General features: G+C 50.9%; 1 protein-coding gene across 5 annotated transcripts; it reads left to right on the forward strand.

Moving 5' to 3' along the window:
* Nucleotides 1-853: 853 nt before the first annotated feature.
* Nucleotides 854-25,689, forward strand: Szrd1 (SUZ RNA binding domain containing 1). 5 transcript variants are annotated; one of them, XR_004386995.1, is made up of 5 exons: nt 854-935; nt 18,518-18,567; nt 20,099-20,353; nt 22,103-22,205; nt 22,805-25,689. XR_004386995.1 is itself a non-coding variant. In XM_032895200.1 (4 exons), exons 1-4 carry the CDS (start codon nt 885-887, stop codon nt 22,905-22,907), a joined length of 459 nt encoding a protein of 152 aa, XP_032751091.1. In that variant the 5' UTR covers nt 854-884; the 3' UTR covers nt 22,908-25,689. The 5 variants fall into 5 exon arrangements, 4 of the variants coding, with proteins under 4 accessions (XP_032751091.1, XP_032751095.1, XP_032751105.1 ...); XM_032895200.1 differs by lacking the exon at nt 22,103-22,205; XM_032895204.1 differs by lacking the exon at nt 22,103-22,205 and having other exon boundaries at nt 20,102-20,353.
* Nucleotides 25,690-25,808: the final 119 nt, after the last annotated feature.

Here is a 25,808-nt window from a genome sequence, read left to right on the forward strand (position 1 = left end):
TGAACCATATGCATACTTGGTACCTACAGAGGCCAGATGAGGACATTCTGTGCTCCAGAGCTGAAGTTAGCAGAGGGTTGTGAGCTGACCCTGGGTCCTCTGCAAGAGCAGCCAGTGCTCTTAATGGCTGAGCCATCTCTCTAGCTCCTAGAATATTGCTTTATGAGAAAAAAAAGTGATAATTTTACTCTATCAAATCGAAACAATACAATGTTTTATGTATGAGAGATATTTTTAAACAATATGCTTTTAAAAAAATATTTACTTTACGTATATGAGTACACTGTAGCTGTCCTCAGACACATCAGAAAATGCATCAGATCTCATTACAGATGGTTGTGAGCCACCATGTGGCTGCTGGGAATTGAAGTCAGGACCTCTAGGAAGAGCAGTCTTAACTGCTGAGCCATCTCTCCAGCCCAATTCTTAATCCTTTGTTGAATTATAGAAATGTTTTGAGAATATTGTAGAACAAACGCATAACCTGTTAACTTAGATAAACTTAGACTCACTTTTTTTCTTTTGAGATTCAAATTTTGAAAAAGAAAAGTTTTTTTCAACCATTGCCTGCCCTAAGAAAGGATGGTTCCAAAGTACACAGTTCCGGAACTGGAGCAGGTAACGTCACTTGAACTCTCTCTCATTCAGTAAACCAGAGAGCGTGTTGACATCAAAAAAGATGGAGATCTATCGGACTTCCTTGCCCTTTTCCAAGATGGCAGACCAGACTAGTTGCGGGCCTAGTCTGTAGCCTCTTCCGGGCTGAGTGAGGGAGGGGGCGTGGTCCATTGAGGAAAGCCCTGCGTGCCTCCGCCCGCGACCCAGCGCGCTTCAAGGCGCAGGCGCGGGGAGGGGTTGGGGGAGGAGGGAAAGCGGCGAGTAAGATGGAAGATGAGGAGGTCGCTGAGAGCTGGGAGGAGGCGGCAGACAGCGGGGTAAGGAGGAGCTGCCGCCCCGCGGCAGGGACGGCGGACCTGGCGTGAGGGAAGCCTCCCGGGAGCGGGTCTGGGGATAGTTTTCCCCAAGGAAGGGTCTCCCACACCGGGCGGGAGGTGGAAGAGAGGCCCCCGGTCCCGGAGCGCCGCGAAGGCCTCTTAAAGGGGCCGCGTTCCATTTCTCCCTCCACCTTTGCCGGGTGCCTCTCCGCCCAGCGGTGTGCGCGTCGCTCAAGGCGCCCCACCTTCTACCCCGAGGCAACTCTCTCTAGTCCCCGCGCCCCAGGGACCATTTTAAAGTTCTTGTGCTCTGTCTGGTGAGGGAGGGGTTCGGGCGGCGTGCCTGGCTCGGAGGAAGAGCGGGAGGAGGCCCCGAGACAGCGGGGAGCAAGCAACCATGTGTCCTCTGGGACCACTGGGCGCTGGGCCGAAATCCCCCGCCACTGTGCGCCTTCCGCCCCGGTGAGCGAGCCTGGGTTTTCTCTTCCTTTCCCTTTTCCTCTTTCAGTTTTACTCCGAGTCTCCCGGGGATCTCAGCGGAGCTCCCCTAAACTCTGCAAGCATCCGCTCTTCCCCGGGACCCACCCAGAGATCTGCGCAGTGGGGAGGATCTCGGACTACGTTCGTCTGGGTGGAGGGGAGGGAAGGGAAGATGGGTGTGATTTGTAAGAAAGCCTCATGCCTGCTAGGAGAAGGGGAGATTACCGATCGGTATGATTTGGGAGTTTTTGCTTGCCTCCAAAAGTTATAGGAAATGGAAAATATTTTCCCAAGTAGAAACCTTGTCTCTTAGGTTCGTGTTTATCGTGGTAATTTCAGAGTTTGAAGTTCGACGCTAACCCTCGTGGAGACGGAAATGTCTCTTTGGTGACCATGTGTCCGCGCCTGGGCTGGGCTGGGCTCCGGTGACATTCACCTCAAAAGCTTATGCGTGGGGAGTCACATATACAAGGATAGAGGAGGAGCTGGGTCTGTCTGCCCCTAACGCTTCTGACCAGCCTAGCAGTGCTGTATCTTCACAGGAATGTTGAAACTTGGTCTCGAAGTTTTTTCCACTAGTTCAGCATTTCTCGAAAGATTGGTGATGTTCTCCCACTTAGCATTAACGAGCATTTGAAGGAATACATTCCCCTTGAATCAAGAAAGAGTTTCTTTTGGCTTTTGGTATTTTTGAGACAAGGTCTCTATGTAGCCGTGGCTGTCCTGGAAATCACCACATGTAGACCAGGCTGGCCTCAAAATCACAAAGATCTGACTGTCTCAGCCTCTGGCGTGCTGAAATTAAAGGCGTGCGCCATCACACTCAGCAGCAAATAAGATTTTTAGGGAGTAACAAGTGTCATTTAGGTATTTATTCATCCCACCAATATTTTCGAGTGTGTGCTGCCTGTTAGGAAATGTGTGCAATAGTGACTTATGCCAGAAAATGCACAATTTCCGGTACAGGCATTTATGGCCTGCCACTAGGAGGGAGGATTGTCACCCGGACACCCCTTTTGTCACCTCCTGCATTAAAAAAAAAATAGAGGGGCTGGGGATTTAGCTCAGCGGTAGAGTGCTTACCTAGGAAGCGCAAGGCCCTGGGTTCGGTCCCCAGCTCCGAAAAAAAGAACCAAAAAAAAAAAAAAAAAAAAGAAAAGATTAAAACAAAAACACTTTTTTCTGATTTTTATGTATTTGTTATTTTATTTATTTTGAAAAGATGGGGTTTCCTGTAGCCCTGGCTGTCCTGGAATTTGCTCTGTAGACCAGGTGGTCTGGAACTCAAAGAGCTCTGCCTGCTTCAGCTTCCTGAGGGCAGTGTTGGGATTGGAAGCACGCACCACTGACTATTTCTAGAGAAAGTGAGGGTGTGCATTCTCTGCTCGTGGGTGTGTGGGTGCTCTAGGATGCCAGAAGTCATGTGGCTGGGGTCACAGACCATTGTGAGCCATTTGATGGGAGCGCTGGGAAGGAAACCCTAGTCTGCAAGAGCAGTGCAGACTTCTTTACCCCTGAGCCATCCCTCCAGCCGCTGGCCTTCATATTTAATATGTTTGCTATGGTGTCTTTGAGGGGCAGGTGGTTGCTGGTGTAAACATTCTTGGATTTACATTACCTTGTCTCCCTTCTGGTAGTGAGTTTTGAATGTGCCTGACCTCCAAAAAAGAAAGACCTAAACAAACAAACAAATAAGCAGAAGGAAACAGGTGGAAGCAGAGAGATCAGTGACTGGGAGTTGGCTGGTTGTAAAATTGAGTGTCCAGACTCTGCAGATCCAGAGGATCCCTGCCCTCCAGCACTGTGGCGCTGGCTCTGGCTGGGTCAGATCTGACGTCACTTTTCCCCCTTGAGTGTCTTCAAAGTTCCCGGGGTAGAGTGTGGTGTGCACTGGTGGAAGGGCTGGCTTGAAGGGTCACCTCGGGTGGATTTTAACCAGCCGCTGCTTCGTCTGTGACTGCTTCCCTACTGTACAGTGGCTCCTTTGCGTGTTCCCTCCTGAGGGATTACAGCCATACTCTAAAGACAGTTCAGAGAGTATAGTGTGCCTTTTGCCGAGAAATGATTCTTTAGAAATGCGAGTGGTGGGGATGTGAAAATGTTGACTTGAGTCATTGTTGATTCACACCTTACTGATAGGGAGGGAGGGCACTGAGGGTCAGACCCAGGGCCTGTGCTTGCTAAGCACAGGCACTAAGTACCCTGAGGTGAGTCTTCATCTGCTTTGAACTTTGACCTGTGGCCTCTGTCCTCCTCATCAAGTCTCTAGTGGCAACAGGAGTAGTTTGTAATTAGAAGACAGCTTCCTGCCCCAGAAAGTAGATCAGCGATTGGTTTTCCAGGCAGGATTTCTCTGTGTAGTAGCTCTGGCTGTCCTGGAACTCCCTCCGTAGACCAGGGTGACCTCAAACTCAGATTAAAGGTGTGTACCACCACACTCAGCTTCGGTAGTGATGGTTTGAAGCTAGTTAAACACAGAGTTATTTAGACAAAAGAAATACATGGACAGTGACTTATCTTCCCTTGTTGATAAACCACCTCAACTAGAAAAGGGGGTGAGAGATAGAGCTAGGCTGGTGGCTGTGAGGCACTATGACCTTTCCCAGTATCCCTGAACCCCCAGAGTTTCCTTTGATATCCCCCCCCAAATTAAGCAGCTAAGGGGAAGAACATGTATCTTTTCCACACTTAATTGTTGCGTGTGTGTGCTTTGGGGAATTGGTATGTGGAGAGGTCAGAGAGCAGCTTAGAAGAATTGGCTCTCCTCCCACCACATGGGTTCCCAGGATTGAACGTGCCATCAGCACCCTTAAGCTCCTTTTTAAAAGCAGGGTCTTTATGAAGCCCAGGCTGACCTTAAACTCAGATCCTCCTGCCTCTGGGATCATAGCTGTGCACCTCCACTATCAGTTCCCCGGCCCTTTATCCTTTATGTGTTGCCCGCGCCAAGAATGAAACCCAGGGTCTCATATGTGCCAGGCAAGAGGTTACTACTGAGCTTATTTCCAAGCCCGATAAATGTCTTCCAGTTAAAAAGGTAACTAGGTAACTAGTCTTCTGGGTTGAGAATTCAAATGCATTTTTACTTTCCACTCCTGTGAGCCAGTTGTCCAGACATTGCCCTGCCAGTGATGCTTGGCCCTGTGAGAAAGCGTCCGTAGACATTGTATCAGTTGTGTGCCAGGCATCAGCACTGTAGAAGGTGAAGGAGTGGGTGCCATGCCTGGGGCCAGGGGTCTTGTGTAGATTATGTCCACACCAGCCTTGAAAGACCGAGAGTCAAGAATAGTGGTGCACACCTGTAACCACAAGGCTCAGGACACTGAGGCCATAGGGTCGTGAGGCTGAGGCCAGCCTGGGCAAATGGGAAGACTGGGGCAGGGGGAGGCGAGGGGAAGAAATAAAAGAAGATTTGAAAGTCGAGCTGAATAGAGCCGCCTTGTCCGATCGCTGGGCAGGTGGTGGTGTGGCCAGCACACACAGATGAGGCGGTGTGGAGAGCTTCCCACACTGCAAGCATTTCCTCCTGGCTGGAGACGCTAAGGTTGGCAGGACGCAGTGGAAAAAGATGCAGCCAGAGAGGTTTGCAGGGCGCCTTGAACTCGCTTCTGGAAGCTGTGGCTTTGGCCTTAGAGCGGAGGAAAGCTGAATTCGCGTCTCCCTACCTTTGTCCGCCCTCTAGCAGAGGCCAGGGCGAGTTGGGTTTTCATTGAAGAGGTAAAATCCGTTCCTTTTCTTGGGTGGAGTGGCTGTATCTCCAAGGTGTTTTGTTTTACTCTGTCTTCTTTTGGAGTGTACAGTTGGCTGTGTAGTAGGCACAAGACAGCAGGTGAGTTAGTCTGGACACCCTGCTCTGCTGAGCCTGAAGGCCTCAGCACTGCCCTTCTTTTCACAACCCTGAGTCCTGGGATCTGCAGTGTTCTCTGAAGGTTTTTTCTCCCCAGAGCTTTTGGCCACTTGAGGCATGATGGCTGTGAGTTGGCTGAACCTGACCTCTGGAAAGAGATCTGCTTTCCTGTGGCTTCAGAGGAAGAAGGACAATGAGCTTTTCAGCAGTGGCTCTCAGTCCTTTTCACTGGGGCTCCATGGGGGCCCTGTTCTCAGCATGCTCTGGGCTCTTGAGGGAGCTGCCATGGTTGCCGTGGGCTGTAGCCTTGCTTTTCCTTCTGCAGGAGAGAAGCGTCTCTCTAAAGCCGTTGGTGAAATCCTGCGAGAGAAAGTCGCTATCGTGGAGATGTAGTGACCCAGACATGTTCTGGGGACCAGCCCTCTTAATAGTCCCTCCTCTAAAGGACATTGGCCCCCTCGGCGAGCAGCAGCCCTCTGATGCAGGTAGCCAGCCTCCACAAAGCACAGTTTTCTGAATGCTTTCCTCACTGGTGGGCGTTAGTTTTCTCCTGTCAAGACTGAGACTGACTTGTTGGTTTCCTAGGAGGAGATTGAGTTTAATACTTTGGTTGTGCCAAAGTACAAAATTTTTTAAAAACTAATTTATTCTTTCTTTTTCTGGTATGAGGAATTGACCTTGGAATGTATCACTGAGCTTACAGCCAAAGCCCTCCGCTGTTGTTCTTGGGTAGTGCCGTGGGGGCCAGGAAGAGCACCACCTGGCATGCCGTCAGAAAGTAACCCCAGAGATTTCACTGTGCAGAGTTTTAACTCTGCTAGCCTCTGACACACAGCTTCTTAACATCTTGTTCTTGCAGGCTGTTGGTTCCAAACATTAAGAAACCAGACGCCACAGAAATAGGGAACAAGTCCCATCAGTGGTTTGTGTGCACATTATCTTGTCCCGTCTGCACGCAGGAAGTAAGCCATTCTGCTCCCAGAAGAGTGGTAAATGTGGACAGTAGCAGCCTTGATGCTGGGGCGAGTTGTCTGAAGTGTGTGGAGGTCAGCTTGTCATTCTTTATGGACCCGAGAGTCAGACTTGGCCTTCATGGCTTCCGGGTCTTTGGAGATCCTCCAGCTGGCGGTTCTGCTCCTGTTGCCTGTTTGCGTGGCTCGCTGGTGAACAGACACTGCCACCCTTTTCTGGAAGGGCTGAGACTGGGGCATGAGCTCACTCTAGTCAGTCTGACTGTACCTTAACTGTACCTTAGTGCTCATCGTCACCAACCTAGAGGGTGGAAGTTGCTCTGTCCCTGCTCCAAGAAAGGAAGGTCAGTTCTAGCCCCAGAACCCCTGGGTCCTGCTCCTTGTTCTAGTTGTTTCCGTTTGCTTGTCACCGGTAATTAACCGGTGAGGCGCTTCAGCGTGCTTCTTTTGTCGGCTCTTTGAAGTTCTCCCGTGTTCTCACCTGAGCTTGACCTGCTTCAACAGGGGTGAGCAGCTTTAACGCCCACAACAGTGACTTGCCAGTGAGGTGCTGGCTGCTGGAAATCTTAAACAAGACAGTCCTTTATTTTGTCTCACTGTGTAGCCCAGGTGGGCCTTGAACTTGTGATCCTTCTGCCTCAGCCTTCCTTCATCTGGCTTGAAATACCTTTTTTTTTTTTTTTTTTAAAAAAGAAAAAGATGTGTTTATTTAATGTATATGAGTACACTGTCGCTGTCTTCAGACACACCAGAAGAGGGCATCGGATCTCATTACAGATGGTTGTGAGCCACCATGTGGTTGCTGGGAATTGAACTCAGGATCTCTGGAAGAGCAGCCAGTGCTCTTAACCGCTGAGCCATCTCTCCAGCCCTGAAATACCGTTTTTAACACTTGACCTGATGAAAAGAGAGATTGAAATATTTTTTGCTCATGATTAGGTTTGAGTGCCTTCCTGTGGGTCCTGGTTGCTCTCTCTTCTGGACCCTCTTTGTCTTGTGACTCATTTGTGTTCACTTCTGCCTGCTGAAGTGATTGATTCTAAGCTGGACTTGATAAGCGCACCCTTGGGTCAAATACAATTGGAGGTGATGTGATTGTAACTTGATTCAGTCTCCAAAGCCCACCCACTTGTCAGTGTCTCTGGGAGAAGTGGAGATGCCTCCTTAGGAAGAATGGATTCTTCACCCCCAGTGTGGCCACAGAAGCCACTTAGCCTGGGGGTCGGTGCCAGGTCTGATCTGGGGCAGCTAGCTTCCTGCCTCCTCTTTAGCTTCCTTCTCGTTGTAAACCTGAATTGATGGGTTTGGCCTAGAGGCTGGAGAGTGAAGGCTGGTGTGAGGGCTGTGCTGTGTGTGTGTGTGTGTGTGTGTGTGTGTGTGTGTGTGTGTGTGTGTGTGGGTGTGTGTGTGTGTGTGTAAGTCACTGCCCTCCAAACCCTGGGGGCTCACAAGTCCTGAGACTGTCTAGGGGTTCTCTTGCTCCATGTTTCTGAGTACTAACGTACAGTTGCCCAGTGCTGTGTGAAAACCAAACTAGTAAAACAATGAAGAAAAGCAAACCCACAAAGCGGAGTGCAAGAGACTTTGCCCTGTTTTATTTGACCTGCATGGATTCCCTCCCACACTGAGCCATGAAGTGTCCAAAGGCAAGCATTCCATTGTGTCAGGGCTGCAAGACCTCAGCTGGGGTCCTTTTAAATTACTGGGTCTGGTTTCTGCTGAAGAGAGATTTCCTTTTGCTGCTGCCTGGCTGGCCATGAAGTCATCGGCCCTTTCTTAACAAACCTGGGCTCACGGGAACCTGCCTGGTGCAGAAGCCGGTTGGTTCCATCACTAGTGTGTCCTTTGTCAAGTTGTCTCTTGAGTGTGCCGCAAGGCTGATTTGCACCTATGGTTGCAGCAGGGATTGGAGATGGTGACCAGAGGATGTGCCACATACGAGACTGCAGACCCTGCTGTCCCACCGAGGAGTACATACACGCGGTCCACATGCGTAACAGAGAATATTGAACAGTCTCATCCAGGCCTGCTTCATGTTCTGCCTCTGAGCTGCACCCCCAGCAGCCTTAGCTCCAGTTTGAAAGTGTGTAGTCACTTCCTTGGACACTGACAAGCCCAGTTGATCCTGGCTCCAGTCCACACTGGAACTGTGTTGTGACATAACCTCTCAGAATTGGTTCTCTTCCATCTGTAAAACTGGGGCAGCTCCAGGATTGCTCCATGAGGACTGTTAGCAGATTGGTGTGTAGGGCATTGTTTTTAGGCTCCTGGGCCCAGTGTGACGTGTCTGCTCACAAAGCTCTGTTGGTGACATCCCCGGCATATGTTTTATACGAACGCTTGACAGAGAAAGGCAAATGGATTTAGAGGCACAGGAAGCACGAATGGCTGGGGCAGAGTACGTTTTCGTAAAGCTAGGTCTGAGAAGGTCAAAGGTCAAAGGGCTGCTATGATGGCAAGACACCTGAAACTCTGCTTTGGAGAGGCTGAGGCAGAAGGGGTGTTTTAAGTTCCAGAGAGCCAGGTGGATCTCTGAGTTTAAGGCCAGCATGGTCTACATAGCCAGTTCCAGGACAGCCAGGGCTATGTAGAGACCCTGTCTTAAATAACCAAAACCAAAATTACCAGGACAAAATAAAAGATGAGAGTTCAGGATAGAAATAGTTGTGCCCCACCAGTGCATTCCAGGCAGGGGACATTGAGTGTGGTTGGAGGCCTCGAGGCTGGAGCAGAATTGTGTTTGTCTGAGGAACAGTGGAGGCTCATGTGGCGGCTAAATGGGGAGGGAAAGTGGCCCATGAGGTCAAAGGCACTGGGGCTCCAGATTTGGTGGGGACATTAGGTGTGGTACTGCCTTGCAGCAGGAAGCCACAGTCAGTTTTAAGTCTCACTCTGCCTGCCATGGAGAATTCAGGTGGAATGGGCAGGAGCCAGGGTTTGTTGATGACTTGAACCACTACTGTGAAGAAAGTTTAGTGTGTATTTTGAAAGCAGAACCAACCAGTAGTTGTAGTGGCCAGGACTTTGGCCCGATCTGCTGTAAGTCTGTGTTGCTGTGATGGTGGAAGAAGCAGGCTTGGGTGGGCAGAGTCTTAGGTTTATACCTCCTAAGAGTGGGAGAGCCCATCTGCCGTCTAAAATATCTGTCAGCGTTTGTAAAGTTCTGGACCTAGATGAGTAGATGAGGTATAGCCACTGTAACAGGTGTCTGTATAATCCCAGCATTTAGGAGGCTGAGGCTGAGGCTACCGTGAGTTTAAGATCTGTCTCCCCTACAGGCAAGGCCCTATCTCAAAAAGAAACCAATTCAGGGTCAGTGAGAAGGCTCACCTTCTCTAACCTCTAACCTCCACCTGTGTAAGATAAATAACCATAATTAAAACAAAGAAAGGCAGGCAGGCACAGTGGCACAGGCTCTTAATCCCAGCACTTGACAGGCAGAGGCAGGAGGACAGCCAGAGTTACATAGTGAGATCCATCTTGAAATAAAACAAACAAGCAAACAGATAAATGAAAGAAGCCAAGCCCAAGGAGGATGTAGCAGAGGGGTCTGAACTTTGGGACCTCCAGCCTTGAGAGGTCAGGAGAGCAAAGGAACCTGCCCATTAGGGAAGGGGTCAGGAGGGTGAGAAAGAGTCTCTGGGGGCAGAGACAGGCTCTGGAGAGTAGTATATGGGTCAAGAAACAGCTCTTCAGGAAGAAGCTGTGGATAGTCAGTGCTTCTGGGAGGCTGAGGGATTGAGGATTCAAAAATCTATGAGTCTGGCAGCTATGTACTCCTTGGCTGAGTAGGAATTCGGCTTGACTGAAGCCAGGCAGGGCCTACACCAGCAGTGGGTACCTGGGAAGTGCTGCTTGCTTTAGGCAGATCTGCGGCCTTCAGTAAACAGTGCCCTCCCCCTGTGGTGGACTGTATCTTATACTGTTAGACTGTAAAGCCACGTTCAGAGGAAAGTACTTGTGAGCCACGGGAGTCTGTCTGTCTGATATGTTTTGAAACATGCTCTCTATTATATTCTTCTAGCTGTCTAGAAACTTGTTAATTAGACCAGGCTTGTCTTGCCTAGATCACCTGCCTCTGCCTCCTTGGTACTAGGATGAAAGGTGTGTGTCAATCATTCCTGGCATTTGTTTGTTTGTTTATTTATGGTTTTGAGACAGACTTATATAGCCCTGGAACTTGCCGTGTAGACCCGGTTGACCTTAAACTTATAAAGAAAGCACCTACCATACCCAGCCTAATAATTTAAATTTTACTCTATATATCAAAAGTAATAATATTCCATCATGTAATCCATGTTAAAGATTTTTAAATACGGAGCTAGAACCGACTCAGTGGCACTTGCTCTTGCAGAGAACCTAGGTTTGATTCCCAGAACCCGTGTGGTGACTCAAAATAGCCTGTAACTCCCGCTCAAGGGATCTGATGCTCTTTGCTGGCTCCACAAGCACCAGACACCCGGATGGTAGATACATACCATGTAGGTTCTCAAATGTATAAAATAAACAAAATTTAATTTTTTAATCATTAGACTATTATAACTATACTAATTCACATTCTGAATTAAGTGGGAAATCTGGTGTTCATTTGGCACTTAATAGTGACCTCAGTGTGGCCCCCAGTTTAAGAGGTGTATAACTAGATCTAGGGCAGGGGGAGTGTCAGAGTTCCCCCAGTACCAGGTTAGAGTAGACACCCTGAGAGCTGAGTGTGCCTTGGTGGGAAGGGGGTTTCAGGGAAACCTTCCCCTGACAGCTAAGGAAACTTGTTCTGCAGTGTCACCCTTGGGGAGGCGTCGTCTCCTCTACTTTACCTCTATTAATCTTTTCATCCTCTTCCCAGTTTCTTGAGCTCCTTTTCTCCTTGCTTCTATCTGACCCATGTGCTGTGCATTACATGGCAGGGTCACTTGCTATGCACAGGTCTGGCCACAGCACACAGCTTCTGTGGTTTGCTCATGTCTCCCACTCTCTGGCTCTGCCCAGCAGCCCAGCTGGCCTGCTCACCTCCAGGCCCCAGGACTGACGACATCTGCTGCAGCACGTTTTCCACAACTGATGCTCCCCAGCTCTCTCCCTCCTTAGGGAAGCAGGGTGGACGCAGAGGGAAGGCACTGACAAAGCCTAGACTTCCTCAGAGGGGGCCGATCCTGTGACCTGTGTGACCCACTTAATTAAGTGGCATGTTTTCTCTCTCTCCGGAAGTAACAGAGAAGGGAGGGAGGGCTTTGTGGGGATGGAATGGAAACAGGCTCACTCGGTCAGAGGCAAACAGTGGCCATCTCTAATCCCCTCTGGATGCTTTGATTTGGTGGATGCTTGAACTTAGCCGTATGTAGTTTCACTTTTCCCCACAAGTGAGCTTTCGTAATATTTTTTTAAAAGGCATCAAAACCACATACATCAGTATTTATAATTTAGACCATTTGGACCTTTGCTTAATTTTTGAACCCGATGTGCCAGAATTTTGGGTACTCCCCCAAGGATGGGGCCGCCAACCCAGCCAGTCTGAGCCAGTGTCTGCTGCTGGCCGACATGTAGAACTGTAGGACTGCATGCAGGACGGGCTCTGCAGGTGTTTGGAGAGCTCTGGATTGCACATTTGCAGTAGAGATGCTCCTTTAAGGGCACCACAACCTTCTTGTGATTACAAATGGGTTACACATGGGTTCTTCCTTATGAAGTTGTTGACTTCAGATTCATAGTAGTCCTCCTTTCTCGGGCTCTCATATCCTAGGAATTTAGCCATGAGCCATCTGAGTTTATGAATTCCTTTGCTTTGTCCCTAAGTGAGATTGAGGATCTCAGGAAGAGCCGGAATCCTGCCCAGGTTCCTGGGAACCATGACATGCCATGACATACCATGACATGCCATGACATGCCATGACCAGGAACACAGTTCTGCTGAATTCTAACACTGGCCACCCTGAACCAGGGACACGGGTACCTATGTCTGTTGTGGGCCTGTAACTAGCTACATAGACCAGGCTGGCCTAGAGCACACAGACGTCCGCCTACCTCTGCTTCTCCAGTGCTAGGATTAAAGGCAATACCAGTCCAGCCCTGTTGTTCTTTACATCTCGCCTCACACATCCGGTTCCCTAGCCCTGCCTGGTCAGCTCGGAGACGTGCTTCCTGTCCACCCAGCTGTGGAACTACTCACTGTGTGAGAGAAAGCCAGAAACTGACAGACAGGTAGAAGTTATCTGAGAAGAGTTACTTACTGCCTATATTGCCAGTAAAAAGGGGATGCTTTCTAATCTAGGGCCAGAGTTTCTTTGGAAGCAGTTTATGGGGCTGTTCTGGGTTAGGTTGGTTGCAGTAGTCACGAGAGAAGGTCCTGTTATGTTAGCTCTGCACTAGGTTGGGGCAGCTACCGTCTTGGCTGGACACTGAGGCAGGGGTGGAGAACTGGCAACAGCAGTTCAAGCTCCTGAAAGGACAAGCCACTCCCTCCTACCCTTGTGGACTAAGTGGGGAGCTTACTCACCGTCTCCTGTGAGCGTGGCTCAGGGCTCCATCCCTAGGTTAACCGAGCTTCCCATCTAAGATGCACTGTGGCGGTCTCCATGCTGCACTCCACACCGAGACCATACGAGCGTTTTGTCTGTATTTATGTGTGCGTACTAGAATAGGGCATTGATTGGATCCCATGCGACTACATTGTAGATGGTTGTGAGCTGTCACGTGGGTGTTGGGAGTCAAATCCATGACCTGGAAGAGCAGCCAATGCTCTTAATCACAGAGCCATCTCCCCAGCCCCCCCCATCCATCCATCTATCTATTTATTTATTTATTTATTTAGCGTTTTGAGACAAGGTTTCTCTGTAGCCCATCACTGCCTGGCTCCCCTTTTATTTTTTAAGATTTATTACTTGTATGTGTGTGTATCTGTGTAACCAGTATGAATACATGCATGCAGGTGCCTACAGAGGTCACAAGAGATCTTCAGATCCCCTGGAATTAGAGTTTCAGGCAGTTGTAAACCACCTGATGTGGATACCAGAACTCGGCCTCCTCGAGAGCAGCTGGCACTCTGAAGCGCCACGCAGTCTCTAGCCCAGTTTTAATTTTGTGACGTCTGGCCATGAGGACTGGCTGGGAACTTATGGCAACTCTTTCTCCTCCCAAGCCCAGCGCTGAAATTACACATTGTGCCCCCGTGTCTGGTCCACAGCCTCTACCTTATGCTTTCTGTAAGACAGGCTCTCTAAACCTGGAACTCACCATATCAGCTGGACTAGCTGCCCAGCAGGTCCCTAGGATCTGACCATCTCCACCCCCGGGACTAGGGTATAGGCTTGTAGCACTGCCTGACTTTTTCTTGAGTGCTAGGGATTGGAACTCAAATCCCCAGTTTACCCATCAAGCCATCTCTACAGCTCATTGGGGGGGGAGGGTGTTTGTTTGTTTGCTTTTTTTGTTTTGTTTTTCTGATGTGGGATCTTGTAGCCCAGCTTTTCCTGGGACTCACTATGTGGTCTAGGCTGACCAGTAACTCATGAGCATCTGACCTCAGCCTGTTCAGTGCTAGGATTGCAAGCATAGGCTGCCATACCTGGCTCTGGCCACCTCTTAATGTTACAGGAGCAAACCTTGGGTCTTAATTGTCCTTTCCTTTCACACAGACCTGTCCCATTTGTCTCCCTTGTTCCTACACAGGTAATGACCGGTTCATAAACCCACATGGTAGGGAGAGAGGAGAGAAGGGAGAAGAGACTGTCCTGGAGATAGTCTCTGCCTTTTGCACGTGCTCCATGACAAGCATGTGCACACAGTAAATGTTAAGCTTTTAAATCTATTTGTCAAGACAAAGTCTTATTTATTACTTACACTTGGCTCTCATGGAACTTGCCATGTAGACCAAGCTGGCTCACCTGTTTCTGACTGTGACTAAAGGTGTGTGCCACTCTGCCAATTATTATGTGTGTGGGTGTCTTTGCCGGTGTGTTTGTACACTGTGCACACCTGGTACCTGTGGAGAGCGGAAGGAAGGGAACATTAGATCCCCTGGGACAGTTGGAACCTTCGTGCAGGTGCTAGGAATTGAACCTGGACTGTGGATGAGCAGCCAGGGCTTTAACAGCGGAAGCATTGCCTTTCCATCCCCACCCCTCACCCCTCTCAAACCCACCCCCAGCTTCCCAGTGTAAGACTCTCAGAGAGAATCTTCCCTCAGGAGGGAGATCCTCTAGCCCCAATGACCAGTCCGAGTCCACAGGCTGCAATCTGCAAGAGGATTTTTATTGATCAGGAAGCACAGGTATCTGTGGGCATCCCAGTCAATTCTTTTTCCCTGCCAGGTGGCCCATGGAGCAATGCCCATATTTTAGTCTGGTTTCTGTATTTTGTTTTCTTTTATGGTCTGTTTCGTCTAAATGATGGGTCAGCTTGTCCCACAAAGCTTGGACACATCTGAACTTTCTCAGGCTTATTTTAGTTCTGACTCTGTGTATCTAAAAACTTACTTTTTACTTCATAGTTGAGGGCCTTGGGCTTGTACAATTCTCTTTCTGGGAGGGGGTCTTTCACCAGGACACGGTCCATGCAGGCGAAGCACACGAAAAATATCAATAAGAAGGTAGGCTATGTGAGGCCCTTCCATAGCCTTGCCCTCCTCGAATGATCCTTTCCCCTTCATGCTCTTGCCTTCCACCACAGCTTCCAGCCAGGCTTTCTACAAGCATCATTGTGAGGTTAGAGAGCGTCAACAGCCAGAGAAGCTGTGCTACCCTTCAGAGGAGCGAACTTGGAGATGGTGGTGTCTGCTTTCACTCACCTGGGGGTGTAGACACTCGATTACCTCCCAAAGGACCATCCTGCCCAAACATCTGCCTCCGGACCAGGCTTCCCCTTTGTCTGCCTTTGTTACTCTTCGGCCAGGGAGCAGCCTGGGTTTTGTCCTTTTCATTGTCTCTGAGACCCGGTTGCCTTGTGTAGGCTGCATTACTTCTAGGTTGTTCCGCCTTTGAAATCTTTTGCTTTATCCGTGGAGAAACTGACCCAAGGAAGAGCCAGAACTCAGCCCGCCTCAACCTCCGCACACTGGCATCACAGGCGCGCTCAGCGCTCACTGCGGAGAGCCTGTCAGCATGCGGGATTCGGGTTCAGCACTGATCTTTGACATGGGTGTGAACCCAGAGAAAAGGAATCCACTTCACTCTCCAGAGCAGTCTCCTCTCCTGTCACCAGAGACCTCTCCAGGGGAAGGCACAGCACCACAGACGACCCTCAGCTCACATGCATGTTCATACTCTCATCCTTGTCCTGGGTCTACTCAGAGCAGGGTCAGAGCTGCAGGTTTTGTTGCCCTAGCCACGGAGGCTGGTGACATTGTTTAAATGAAGGAAGGAGGGACGGAGGGAGGGAGGGAGAGAGGAAGAGGTAGTTTGGTCCTTGCTGTTAGCAGGGCCCTCCAAGCTCATTCTTCCCCATGTGACCCAACAGATAGGCCTGTGTCTCTGGAGGAGACCTGCTTGTTCTTCTTGTACCTGGGCTCAGTTTCCCAGAATGAGCAAGCAGACTGACAGACACTTGGTGCAGGGCCCTCCCTCTCCAGCTGCGTGCAGAGTGGGCTCCCTTCTCACTGTCCTGAATAGCCTGTGGACAGTTAGCTCCACTCCACCAGAGCAGCTCAGCTTGATGTGTCACTCTGTGACCTGACAGGAGACCCCGCCCCCACCCTGGCTCCCCTGCCTTGACAGTATGGCTGTTATGACAGTTTTAGTTCTTGCAGTGCCAGTGATGGCTTGGGGAATGACCACATCAAATCTAAAGACCTTCCCAGCCAGCAGCTCGCCTCAGGGTCGGGGTATTACTTTAAAGAAACAGCAATATGAGGTTGGGGATTTAGCTCAGTGGTAGAGCACTTGACTAGCAAGCGAAAGGCCCTGGGTTCGGTCCCCAGCTCGGGAAAAAAAAAAAAAAAAAAAAAAAAAAGAAACAGCAATACTGTATGCAGCATGTGCTCATTATGACAGAATGGGACAGAGTTTACTCAGAGCTAGCTCCGTATGTCCTCTGGAAGGCTTCTTTCTATGCAGGTCTGTGTGCAGGTACTGGGCAGTCCGATGACTTCCTATAGCCCTAGAGGAGAAGGAAGCTCGGTTCCATCAGGGTGTCTGAGCAGCTTGCCTTTGTCTGTACCCTGTGACCTTTGTGGTGATAGGAAAGTAAGAATCACCTGATTCATATTTTTCCCCTGTAATAATTATGAATTGAGAATTTCTTAAAATAGTGTGCTAAGTCTTGTCATCCAAGCCGTGGCAGTAGCCTGTCCCTGTCTTTAGTTGTGATCTGCCACCCCTTTGTTGCTCCATATTTGTCCCTGCAAATAAAACTGCGCTCCTACCTTGGTTGTTGCAGGTGCTGGCTTTCAATCCTGTTTGAAAGTTAAATTTCACAGATGCTGAAGGTGGTTAAGATGGAGAGACTGGAATCAGCAGGGGGAGTTAGCAAAGGAAGGTTGGGACTGGAAAGGTGGCTCTGCGATTAAGAGCACTTTCTGCTCAGCCATGAAGGCCAAAGTTCAAATCCCAGCACCCACATTAGGCAGCTCACAAACATCTAAGTGCAGCTGCATCATCTGTCTGGACTCCACGGACACCAGCACATGTCTGCACATACACTCAGACACGCTGGCACCCACAAATAAAGAGGTTGCTTGTGAGAAAGCAGGAGGAATAGGCAGGCATTAGGCTAGTGTAAGACGTTTGGATTTGCCCTTGAACTGACATGGTGTAGGATCAGTGTGTTTGTCAGAAGCGTTCTCGCTACTTTCTTACTGCTGTGCGTGTCTTCTATGTATGCATTGACTTTCATGGCACAGTGTGCTCCAGCCGGCACAGGGCGGAAGGTTTTCCCGCCTTTCCAGGTGCCCCGGAGACTCGCTGTGCCTCCCCAGCACAGTGTGTTGTGTTGCCGGAAATGAGAGGCAATGCTCAAACTTAAAGGTAGCTTCAGGCAGTATAATTTTGTATTGTTGGAAGAGACACAAATTTAGAAAGAACCTTCTAGAAAACACTTAAAGAAAGTTGGCCTGATTGTCTGACTCTCTACCAGTGGATTGAACGCCAGGTTCACTCCATGATGATCAGCTGTCTGTGCTAAACACTGTTTCTCTCCCTAGGCAATAGTTAGGTGAGCCAGGGAAGCTTTAGACGGATGGGACTGGCCAGCTTGAACTGTCTCCACACGACATTAGCACATAGTGCTGAGCAGAGCACAGCAGTCCTGTGTTACAGGGCACTTAACAGTACTCCGTCTCCACCCAGGAACAGCCCCCACTGCCACCATCCACTGTGGTCACAACCAAAAAAGTGTCTTGACCTTGCCAGATCCCCTGCCAGCGAAGTAGCCAGTGGCCACTCTTGAGGGAGCCGTTTGCTGAGTACATAGCCCTTCCCCTCCAGGAACTGGCTGCTCTCTGGTTGTCAGAGGGAGGGACTGACACAGCCTGGGGATTAAGACTCCGTGCTCTCAATGCAGGCATCTGGAGTTCCTCTGCTAGGTAGAGGCTGCCATAGGCTCAGGTGCTGAGAGTTGAGCTCCTCCATGTATTGATGAGTCTCACCTGCTCTTCCTCAGGCTCGTTTCTTACCTTTCCTACAATAGTGACTTCGTGACAGCTCTGGTGAGAACTCTCTCCTCTGCTTCACCTTCAGATTCCATGGAGACAAAGAGCAGGCTTCTTGCCCTAAGTGCTGGCCACGGAAAGCTCATGTGCTAGATTATGAACTAGTTGACACACGTGGCTGTGAGGGGATGTAAAAGGGAGAGCTAACCACCAGGGGGCAGGCACTCACCGCACTGGTGGGATCTGAGAAGAGGAGGAGGAGCTCCCGGGTCTGAGGAGGCTGCAGACAGGTGGGGCCTGGGCACTGACAGCTCAGTCCTGTTCTAGTGCAAACAAGGAGGGTAGATTCGGGGGATGGGAGAGGCAGAGCTCAGATGTGGTCCCTCGAGCACTTGAGCTGGGAGGTGGCTTGGTTAGCTATGAGTTGAGAACGTTGGAGTGAGTCTGAAGGAGACAACAGGAGACTGGCTGGAGGCTGTGCAAAAAATAACCCACTTGACGATGATCTGTGCTGTTGCTGTGCTCGTGGGGCTAAGGGGAGATGGACCTTCAGAGGGAGCCAGGTCCCCAAACCTCAGGGCTGTTTGAAGGGCACAGCCAAGTCCCTGACAAGAGAGAAAACACTGCCCTTAGCTTGGAAAAATAAAGACTTAAGGTTTTATTTGAGAGAGATTTTTTTTCCACTTTTATATACATTTTTTTCCTCTAGGAAATAGACAGACGGTTGGAAAAAAAACTGAAGATCACACAAAAGGAGAGGTAAGGCTGTTGTCTGGCGTGAGGGCTCGTGCTCTCTGCCACTGGAGAGCTGGGCAGGCCGGGCAGGCCGTGTTCTCCAGCTGGCTGGTAGCCTTAGGTGTTAGGTTCCTGGGCAGCTAGCACTTCCTCCCAGTAGGCGGGCCATGAGGACACTGGATGGAGGCTTTGAGGTGAGACCGGTGCAGCTGTCTCCGCCTCACTGGACCCTTGTCTGATGGAAAGAGGGAGGCGACAAGATTTGGGTTTATGTGTGGCTGTGCCCAGTGGCTCCAAGGTGTGGGTAGTTGTTTCTCCTATGGTATTGGTGTCTTTTGTGACATGAAGAGTCTGTGTCCTTGATGGCTTGGCAGCTTAGGGTATTATGAGAATATCTTGGAAGAGAAGATTCTAGGAAGTTCTTTGGAGATCTTTAAGGATTGTTTTCTCACCATTGTGTAGCACGGTTAGTGGGTTTCAGAGGGTGATTTTGGGCTTAGGTAACCCAGGAACAAGCAACAGAGAACTGACTAATTCATCCCCCAGGGGATTCTGGGAGTCTACACTCCCTGCTGTTGTGATCAGACTACTGGCTTCTGCAGATTCCCAGGAGCTACTCCCCAGGGCCCCAGACCCTTTCCCCATCATCCCCACACACCTAGGGCCTTTGCATCTGGTACAGAGCATGTAGCTTCCACCCTCCTGACAGTTGAGGCTCTGGCATTTGTCTGGATGGTTGTGAACAGGAGCTGGGGAAGCACCGGTGGCTGGTGAAGGTGTTCTCGCCTTGCTCCTGTTCTCATCTGTGGCTTCTGTGTGCTCCCTCCCTGTGCTGCTGGTCCTCTTTGTGTTTGGGGAGTTTGACCTCTGCTGTGGCCACCTGGCGTTGATGTGCACATCTCCCAGCCTTGGACAGTGCTTCTCTTCTGAGCATTGCTAAGCAGTTTCATCCTAGCCCCGCCGCTGCCCATTAGAGCAGAGAGCCCCAGTAAGGGAGACTTCTCTGCTCAAAGGCTCTTGTGTGGCGGTAACTTGCTGGTCTGGTGTAGCCTGTCTCTTGAGAGGCACAGGTCACTTGCCAGAAGGCAGAGTTTGGTAAATCTTGTCTTGCTTGTTGCCAGGTTGAGTGGCACGGCAGGTAACTGTGTATTGTCTCATTTCGAGCACATGCTGTGGGAGACCTGGGCTGAGGGGCTCCCTGTTCACCAACCTCCTACACTCTGGTCTCTGTAAGGAAGCTGGGGTTTTCATCAAAGTCACTGAATTTTGGGTGTGAAATGTTTTGGCCTCGAGGGCAAAATGGTGCTTGCTGGGTCTGTTATGCACGTGGAGAGGAAGTCCCAGGACCACGGGGTGGTGACCTGCAGGCTTAGATCTCTGGAGTACTTGCTGGAGGCAAGGCTGCTGTCCTGCCTGATGTGTGGGAGTCCAGTTGTCTGGTCCTAGGCCAGGTGAAGAGTTAGTAGGAAGGGAGAAGACAGCGAGGAGGGCGTGGGGCTCAGATGGGCCTTCTGCTCACTGTGGGATTTATGAAGCTGTGTTTGCTCTTTGTCAGCAGGAAATCCAAATCTCCTCCCAAAGTGCCCATTGTGATTCAAGACGATAGCCTTCCCACGGGGCCCCCTCCACAGATCCGCATCCTCAAGAGGCCCACCAGCAACGGTGTGGTCAGCAGCCCCAACTCCACCAGCAGGCCAGCCCTTCCTGTCAAGTCCCTAGCACAGCGGGAGGCAGAGTACGCAGAGGCTCGGAGACGGATCCTAGGCAGTGCCAGCCCTGAGGAGGAGCAGGAGAAACCCATCCTCGACAGGTGAGTGTAGGTGCCAGCAGTGGCAAGGGAGGACCAGCCTGCTGGGCACCTTTATGTGGGTTCTGGGAATCGAACTGAGGTCCTTAGCTTAAGAGCCAAGCACTGGAGTAGCAGAGTTTTCTCCATCCTAGGGCGCTGTCAGGTGTTAAGTGTGGTGGCCGATGGGCTTTGAGTCAGGCTCTGTCACAGGTTACAACCACTTAACCTGATGGCAGATCTCAGAAGTAGGGGAGGGGTCATTCCGCCTTGCCCACCAGCGTTGAGTGAGCAAATGACTGTGAGGTGCTGAATTCTGCCCAGGCCCCAGAAAAGCCCAGTATGTGCCTGGGTCTCCAGCAGCCCCAGGCCAGTGAGTTTTGCAGTAATTGTCACTTGTGTCTTTTTCAATTTTCTTACTCTTTTTAGATTTAGATTTGTATTGTGTTACTTTCTGATGAAATAGTAATTGTTAAACATACCTTTAGGCAGTGGCTGCACACACCTTTAATCCCAGCACTCAGGAGGCAGAGGCAGTTAGACCTCTGTTAGTTTCAGGCCAGCCTGGTCTACATAGTGAGTTGTCCAGGACAGCCAGAGCCACAGAGAAACCTGGCCACAACAAAAAGGCCCCTGCCTTTGGGGACTGGAGATGCGGCTCAGTCAGTGGGGTGCTTGCTGTCCTGAGGACCTGCGTTAGGATCCCAGCACCCAGCTCCAAGCTGGGCTCAGTTCAGTTTCTGGAACCCTCACAGACAGTGGAGGTACTTGTGCTTTGGGGTGCGCATGTATTACGTACAATAAGTTTTAAAAGGTTTTAAGTGTGGATGGGCTGGAGAGATGGCTCAGCGGTTAAGAGCACTGCCTGTTCTTCCAGAGGTCCTGAGTTCAATTCCCAGCAAGCACCTGGCGCTCATGACCATCTGTAATGAGATCCAGTGCCCTCTCCTGGCATCATGAGTGCGTGTACATCCATGCAGACAGAACACTGCACATAATAAATGAGGACGATGTGGTTGAAGATTGGGATGCTGATGCCGGCACACACAAGCCTGGTTTTTGTTTTTGATACAGGCTCTCATTTAGCTTAGGCTAGCCTCAAACTCAGTGTTGTAGAAATAACCACCTTGAATGTCAATCCCTCTGCCCTACCTCCTGTCTGCTGGGCTTACAGCTGTCCCCCCGCCTGCAGGGGCTGCAGTCAAACCTAGGGCTCTCTATATGCTGGCAGGCACTGCGCGGAGGCACAGGGCCAACCCATAATTTTGGTGTTTGAGACACTGTTTCACCCTGTAGCCTGGACTGGCCTGGCAGTTCTCCTGCCTCAGCTTCTCTGATGCTAAAGTGACAGCCACACCACAATAGACTCTTCTTTCTTTTCCCCCCATTGTTGAGGACTGTACACTTAGGTGCAAACCTGTTAAGCAAGCAGCCAGCCTCTGAGCGTACCCCAGTCCTCTAGTTTTGAGGGCTTTCTCTGGCTATTCTTTCCCGAGACAGGGGCTAGCCCTGATGTAGACCAGGCTGGCTGTGAACTCACCTGCCTCTGCCTCCCAGGTGCGGGATTAAGATTAAAGGCCTGCACCACCATGCCTGGTTTGCTTTTGGCTTTTTGAAACCAAGTTTTTACACAAGCTGGCGTAATTCACCGTGTAGCCTAGGCAGCCTCGCACTCGGGTCCTGCTGCCTCCCTTGCACTGTTACGGGCAGGCGCCGCCGTGTCTAGTGCCGTCGTTGTTTTGAAGGAACGTCCGTTGTGTTCTCTCCTCTTAGTCTGCACCTGTCTGGAGTGGGAAAGTCCATCTCCTTCTGTCTTCTCTAGTACTAGGAGTCAGCAGCTAGCCTCGTGGTTTGGAGGGAAACAGGAGTCAGCCAGGTGGGTGCAGCTCACTCCTGAGCTCATGGCTAGGGGCCCAACCCTGGAACAGTCTGTCTGCCTACAGATAAGCAATGGCACCTGAAAGGCGGCTGCTGACCGCTTCCTCCTTCCCACCGGAGCTGTCAAAGTGGGAAGTGCATGCCCTAGCCTGTTTGTCAAAGCAGGCACAGCAGCTCAAGTCAGCTGCTATCCCCAGCCTCAACCATGGGTTGATTTTAAGGTTCAGGAACTTCAGGCTGGGGCGTGGCTCCATAGTGCCTGCACTATAAGATAAGCATGAGGACCCCAGTTGAATCTCCAGCACCCACATAAAATCCAAACAAGGCTACAAGTGACTGTATCCCTGGCACTGGGGGGCAGCGGGCGTGGGGGGGCATGGGGGACAGCGGGCGTGGGGGTACCTAAATTGATCCCTGGTGAGTTCTAGGTTCAGTGAAAGACCCTGTCTTGAAGAAGTGGAGAATAGAGGATGGTACCTGATGGTCTCTGGCCACACATATGCACCTATGCACGTGTGTCCCACACTCAGTGTGGCAGACACAAATGAATCTGGGCATGTTCTCTATCCTCAAAGCCTTCCTTTTATCTTCCTTTAGGCCAACCAGGATCTCCCAACCCGAAGACAGCAGGCAGCCCAGTAATGTGATCAGACAGCCGTTGGGTCCTGACGGGTCACAAGGCTTCAAACAGCGCAGATAAATGCAGGCCAGAAAGGCTGCTGCCGCCGCCGCCACCACCACCACCACCGCCTCCTGGATTGTCTGCCATGGGTCGCACTGCTGTGGCAGACGTCTGGACTTGAGCAGAGGGAATAACCTGACTTACTTGCACTGTGATCCCCCTTGCTCCGCCCACTGTGACCTTGAACCCCATGCACTGTGACCTCTGCCTCCCCCCCTTCCCACTGTGATTGGCATGTTGACAAGGGCTGTCCCAAGTCAATAGAAAGGGAAAGGGTGGGGATTAGGGGAGGATTAGGGGAACCTACCAAGGACTCAGAGTAGAGGGTCAGACAGTGCCACTTGGCCACTTGGGGTAAAGCCAGTGCCAGCAATAACAGTTTATCATGCTCATTAATTTGGGATTTCAAAACACAAATGAGAACTCCCCCACCCACCCCAAGTGCATGTCGCCATCACTTAAAGTAAGTTCCATTGAAAATATCCTTACTTTTTTTTTTCTTCCTATTTTTGTTTGTTTAATACAAATACCTGATTTGCAAGAAAAAGTGCATGGAAGGGGTTTAGCAGTTTAATGAATTTTTAATTGAGAAAGGGTAGTTTAGTAGTCACTTAAAAGATGTTTCTAGGAAATTTGCTAGAAACATTAACCAATAGGATTTTGATGAGCTTAGCTTCTGTATTCCTACTGCCACCCAGAAGAGAGGCCGGGCTCGGGAGCCCCCCATAGATGAGCATCTGTGCCTAAGTCACCTTCCTCCAGCTAAGTCCCAGCTAAGTCGCATAGAGATAGCTCAGAGAGCCTGGGGGAGGGGCTGACCCCACGTTAGTATTGTGAGAGATGGGGAAAGTGGTGAGCTTCCCCTTCCCACACCCCTCAGGGTGGGCTGGCCCCCTACCAGCCAGGTTTGCTGCTTCTAGAGGAGGGCACAGAGTGACTCTGGGCTCAGCAAGGCAGTGGTGACACTTGTCCAGTGTTGGCTGTCAGCCCAAGCCCAGGAGAGAGTCTGGCTCCAGAACTCCAGGCCTCTGCCTGGAGAGCTCAGAAGGTAGAGAGGCCTGTCCCTTCCAGCAAGACTGGATGGAACGCTTAAGGATCTGTGGCGTGCCACGTCTATGGACAGTCCTGGCTCAGGGGCTATACAGGAGCATAGCCTGGGTGAAATGAGTGGACGAGAGCAGCTGGGGAAGCATCGGAAAAGACAAACTGCATTGCAAAGGCAGATGGCCAACAGGTTCCTCAGACAGGTTCCTCAGAGGGCTCGGCTGCCCTTCCCTTAGCAGAGCAAGGCTGACATGAAGGCCATTTCTGTTCCCGAGCCTGGAGGTTTGCTTTGGCTCTTGGTGGGAGAGGCTTGAGAGGGCGGCTGTGTCCCGCTAGGTGCTCTCTGGCTTTGTAGTCTCTTCCAATGCACTTCGCCTTATCCCTCAGCCAGCCTGACAGCCTCCCCTCTCCTGACCAGCACTCAGGTTTGGGAGTGGGTGGTGTGGTGTGGGATTAGGGCAGCCATAGCAGCCAAGGTGTTGAGTTTTGCAGGATCATACCGCCTTTGGTTCCTCTGGCCTGTGCCCTGTAGCAATGGCCCACATCACCTTCCCCTTGGGAAGAGCCCTTCCCCAACACAGCCCTAGACTTGCCTGAAACCAGGGGCCATCTGTGAGTGAGCTGGAACAGAGCCTCAGCAGGAGGGCTGCTAGCTCAGCGTCTAGGGCCCGCCCACAGGGGCTAGTGGTTTTGGTTGAAGGACAGACTGTCCTTTCTCTGGAGAAGGGTGCAGAACCCTGCTTGCCTGGTCCCTTCTAGTGGAAGCCAAGGGCAGGCAGCGTCTGCACATGGAGAGCGTGCAAGAGTGGCTCTCCCATCCCAGTCTGGCCAAAGGAGGCCCCGCCCACAGTGCCCCTGCACCTCCCAAGCCCACCAGCAGTCATGCATTTGGCCTTCTAGATGGAGAGGTGGCCGGGCAAGACTAAAGGAAGGAAGGAAAGAAGGAAAACAGACTGGTGTTGGGGGTGGGGGGCGCGGGAAACGGTTTGGATTTTGTGTGTGTGTTTGTGGGGTTTATTTTTGTGTGTGTGTGTTTTCCATTTTTTGTAGTTGTCTATAACTCCATAAGTGCTTTTTTTTTTTCTTTTTTCTTTTTTCTCTCTTTCTGTCTTTGAGTAAGTTGCAGGCTTTGGCTTGGAAATCCCCAGGGGGATGAAGGGCAGGACCCTGAGGCTGCTGCCCCTTTGTCTGCCTTCATGGTACTGTCCCTTCCCCCAGCTCTTCCTGGACCCCATGAGCCAGGCCTCAGCCCTTCCAGCTAACCGCTTCCCATGAGCCACTACTCTGATGTCAGCCTATAACCAAAGGAGCTGGGGGTCCGGGTCTGGTGACCAGCCCTTCTCAGTCCCCTCAATCAGGGTGCTCCCCACCTGCAGGCAGGAGGCAACACCCTATCTGCTGCCATCAGCCCCTTCCAGAGCCTACCTGTCCCGCCCAGCCCTGTCCTGCCCTGCCATACCCTGCTCTGCCCCATCTGGGGGTGCTGTGCTCAGGGATGGGCCGGCAGGGCTGATCCAGTCTCCCTGGTAAGCAGAGACTCAAGAAAACCTCTGGGGTCCTGCTTCTGGTCATATGACCCAGGGGGCGGGCCCTTGGGCGTCTGTACAGAAGGGACTGGGAGGGAGGGCCGCACCCTGCAGTCTTGCTCTGCTGGTGTAGCAGGCAGCTCCTCACCCTAACCCCCACCGCGGGCTCCTGAGTCGGCAGATTAAGCATTTTATAAATTGTATTTTAAATACATGTTTTAAACTTGTCAGACACTTGTCCTCATTTCTGGCTTCCTACCTCATACTGTGGCTGCTTGTCCGGCCCTGAGGGGTCCCTGCTCTGGCAGAGGTTGAGGTTTCTGGGGTACTTAGCTTAAAGCCATCACTG

This window comes from Rattus rattus, chromosome 1 (genome assembly GCF_011064425.1).
Source record: "Rattus rattus isolate New Zealand chromosome 1, Rrattus_CSIRO_v1, whole genome shotgun sequence".
NCBI classification, from domain to species: domain Eukaryota; kingdom Metazoa; phylum Chordata; class Mammalia; order Rodentia; family Muridae; genus Rattus; species Rattus rattus.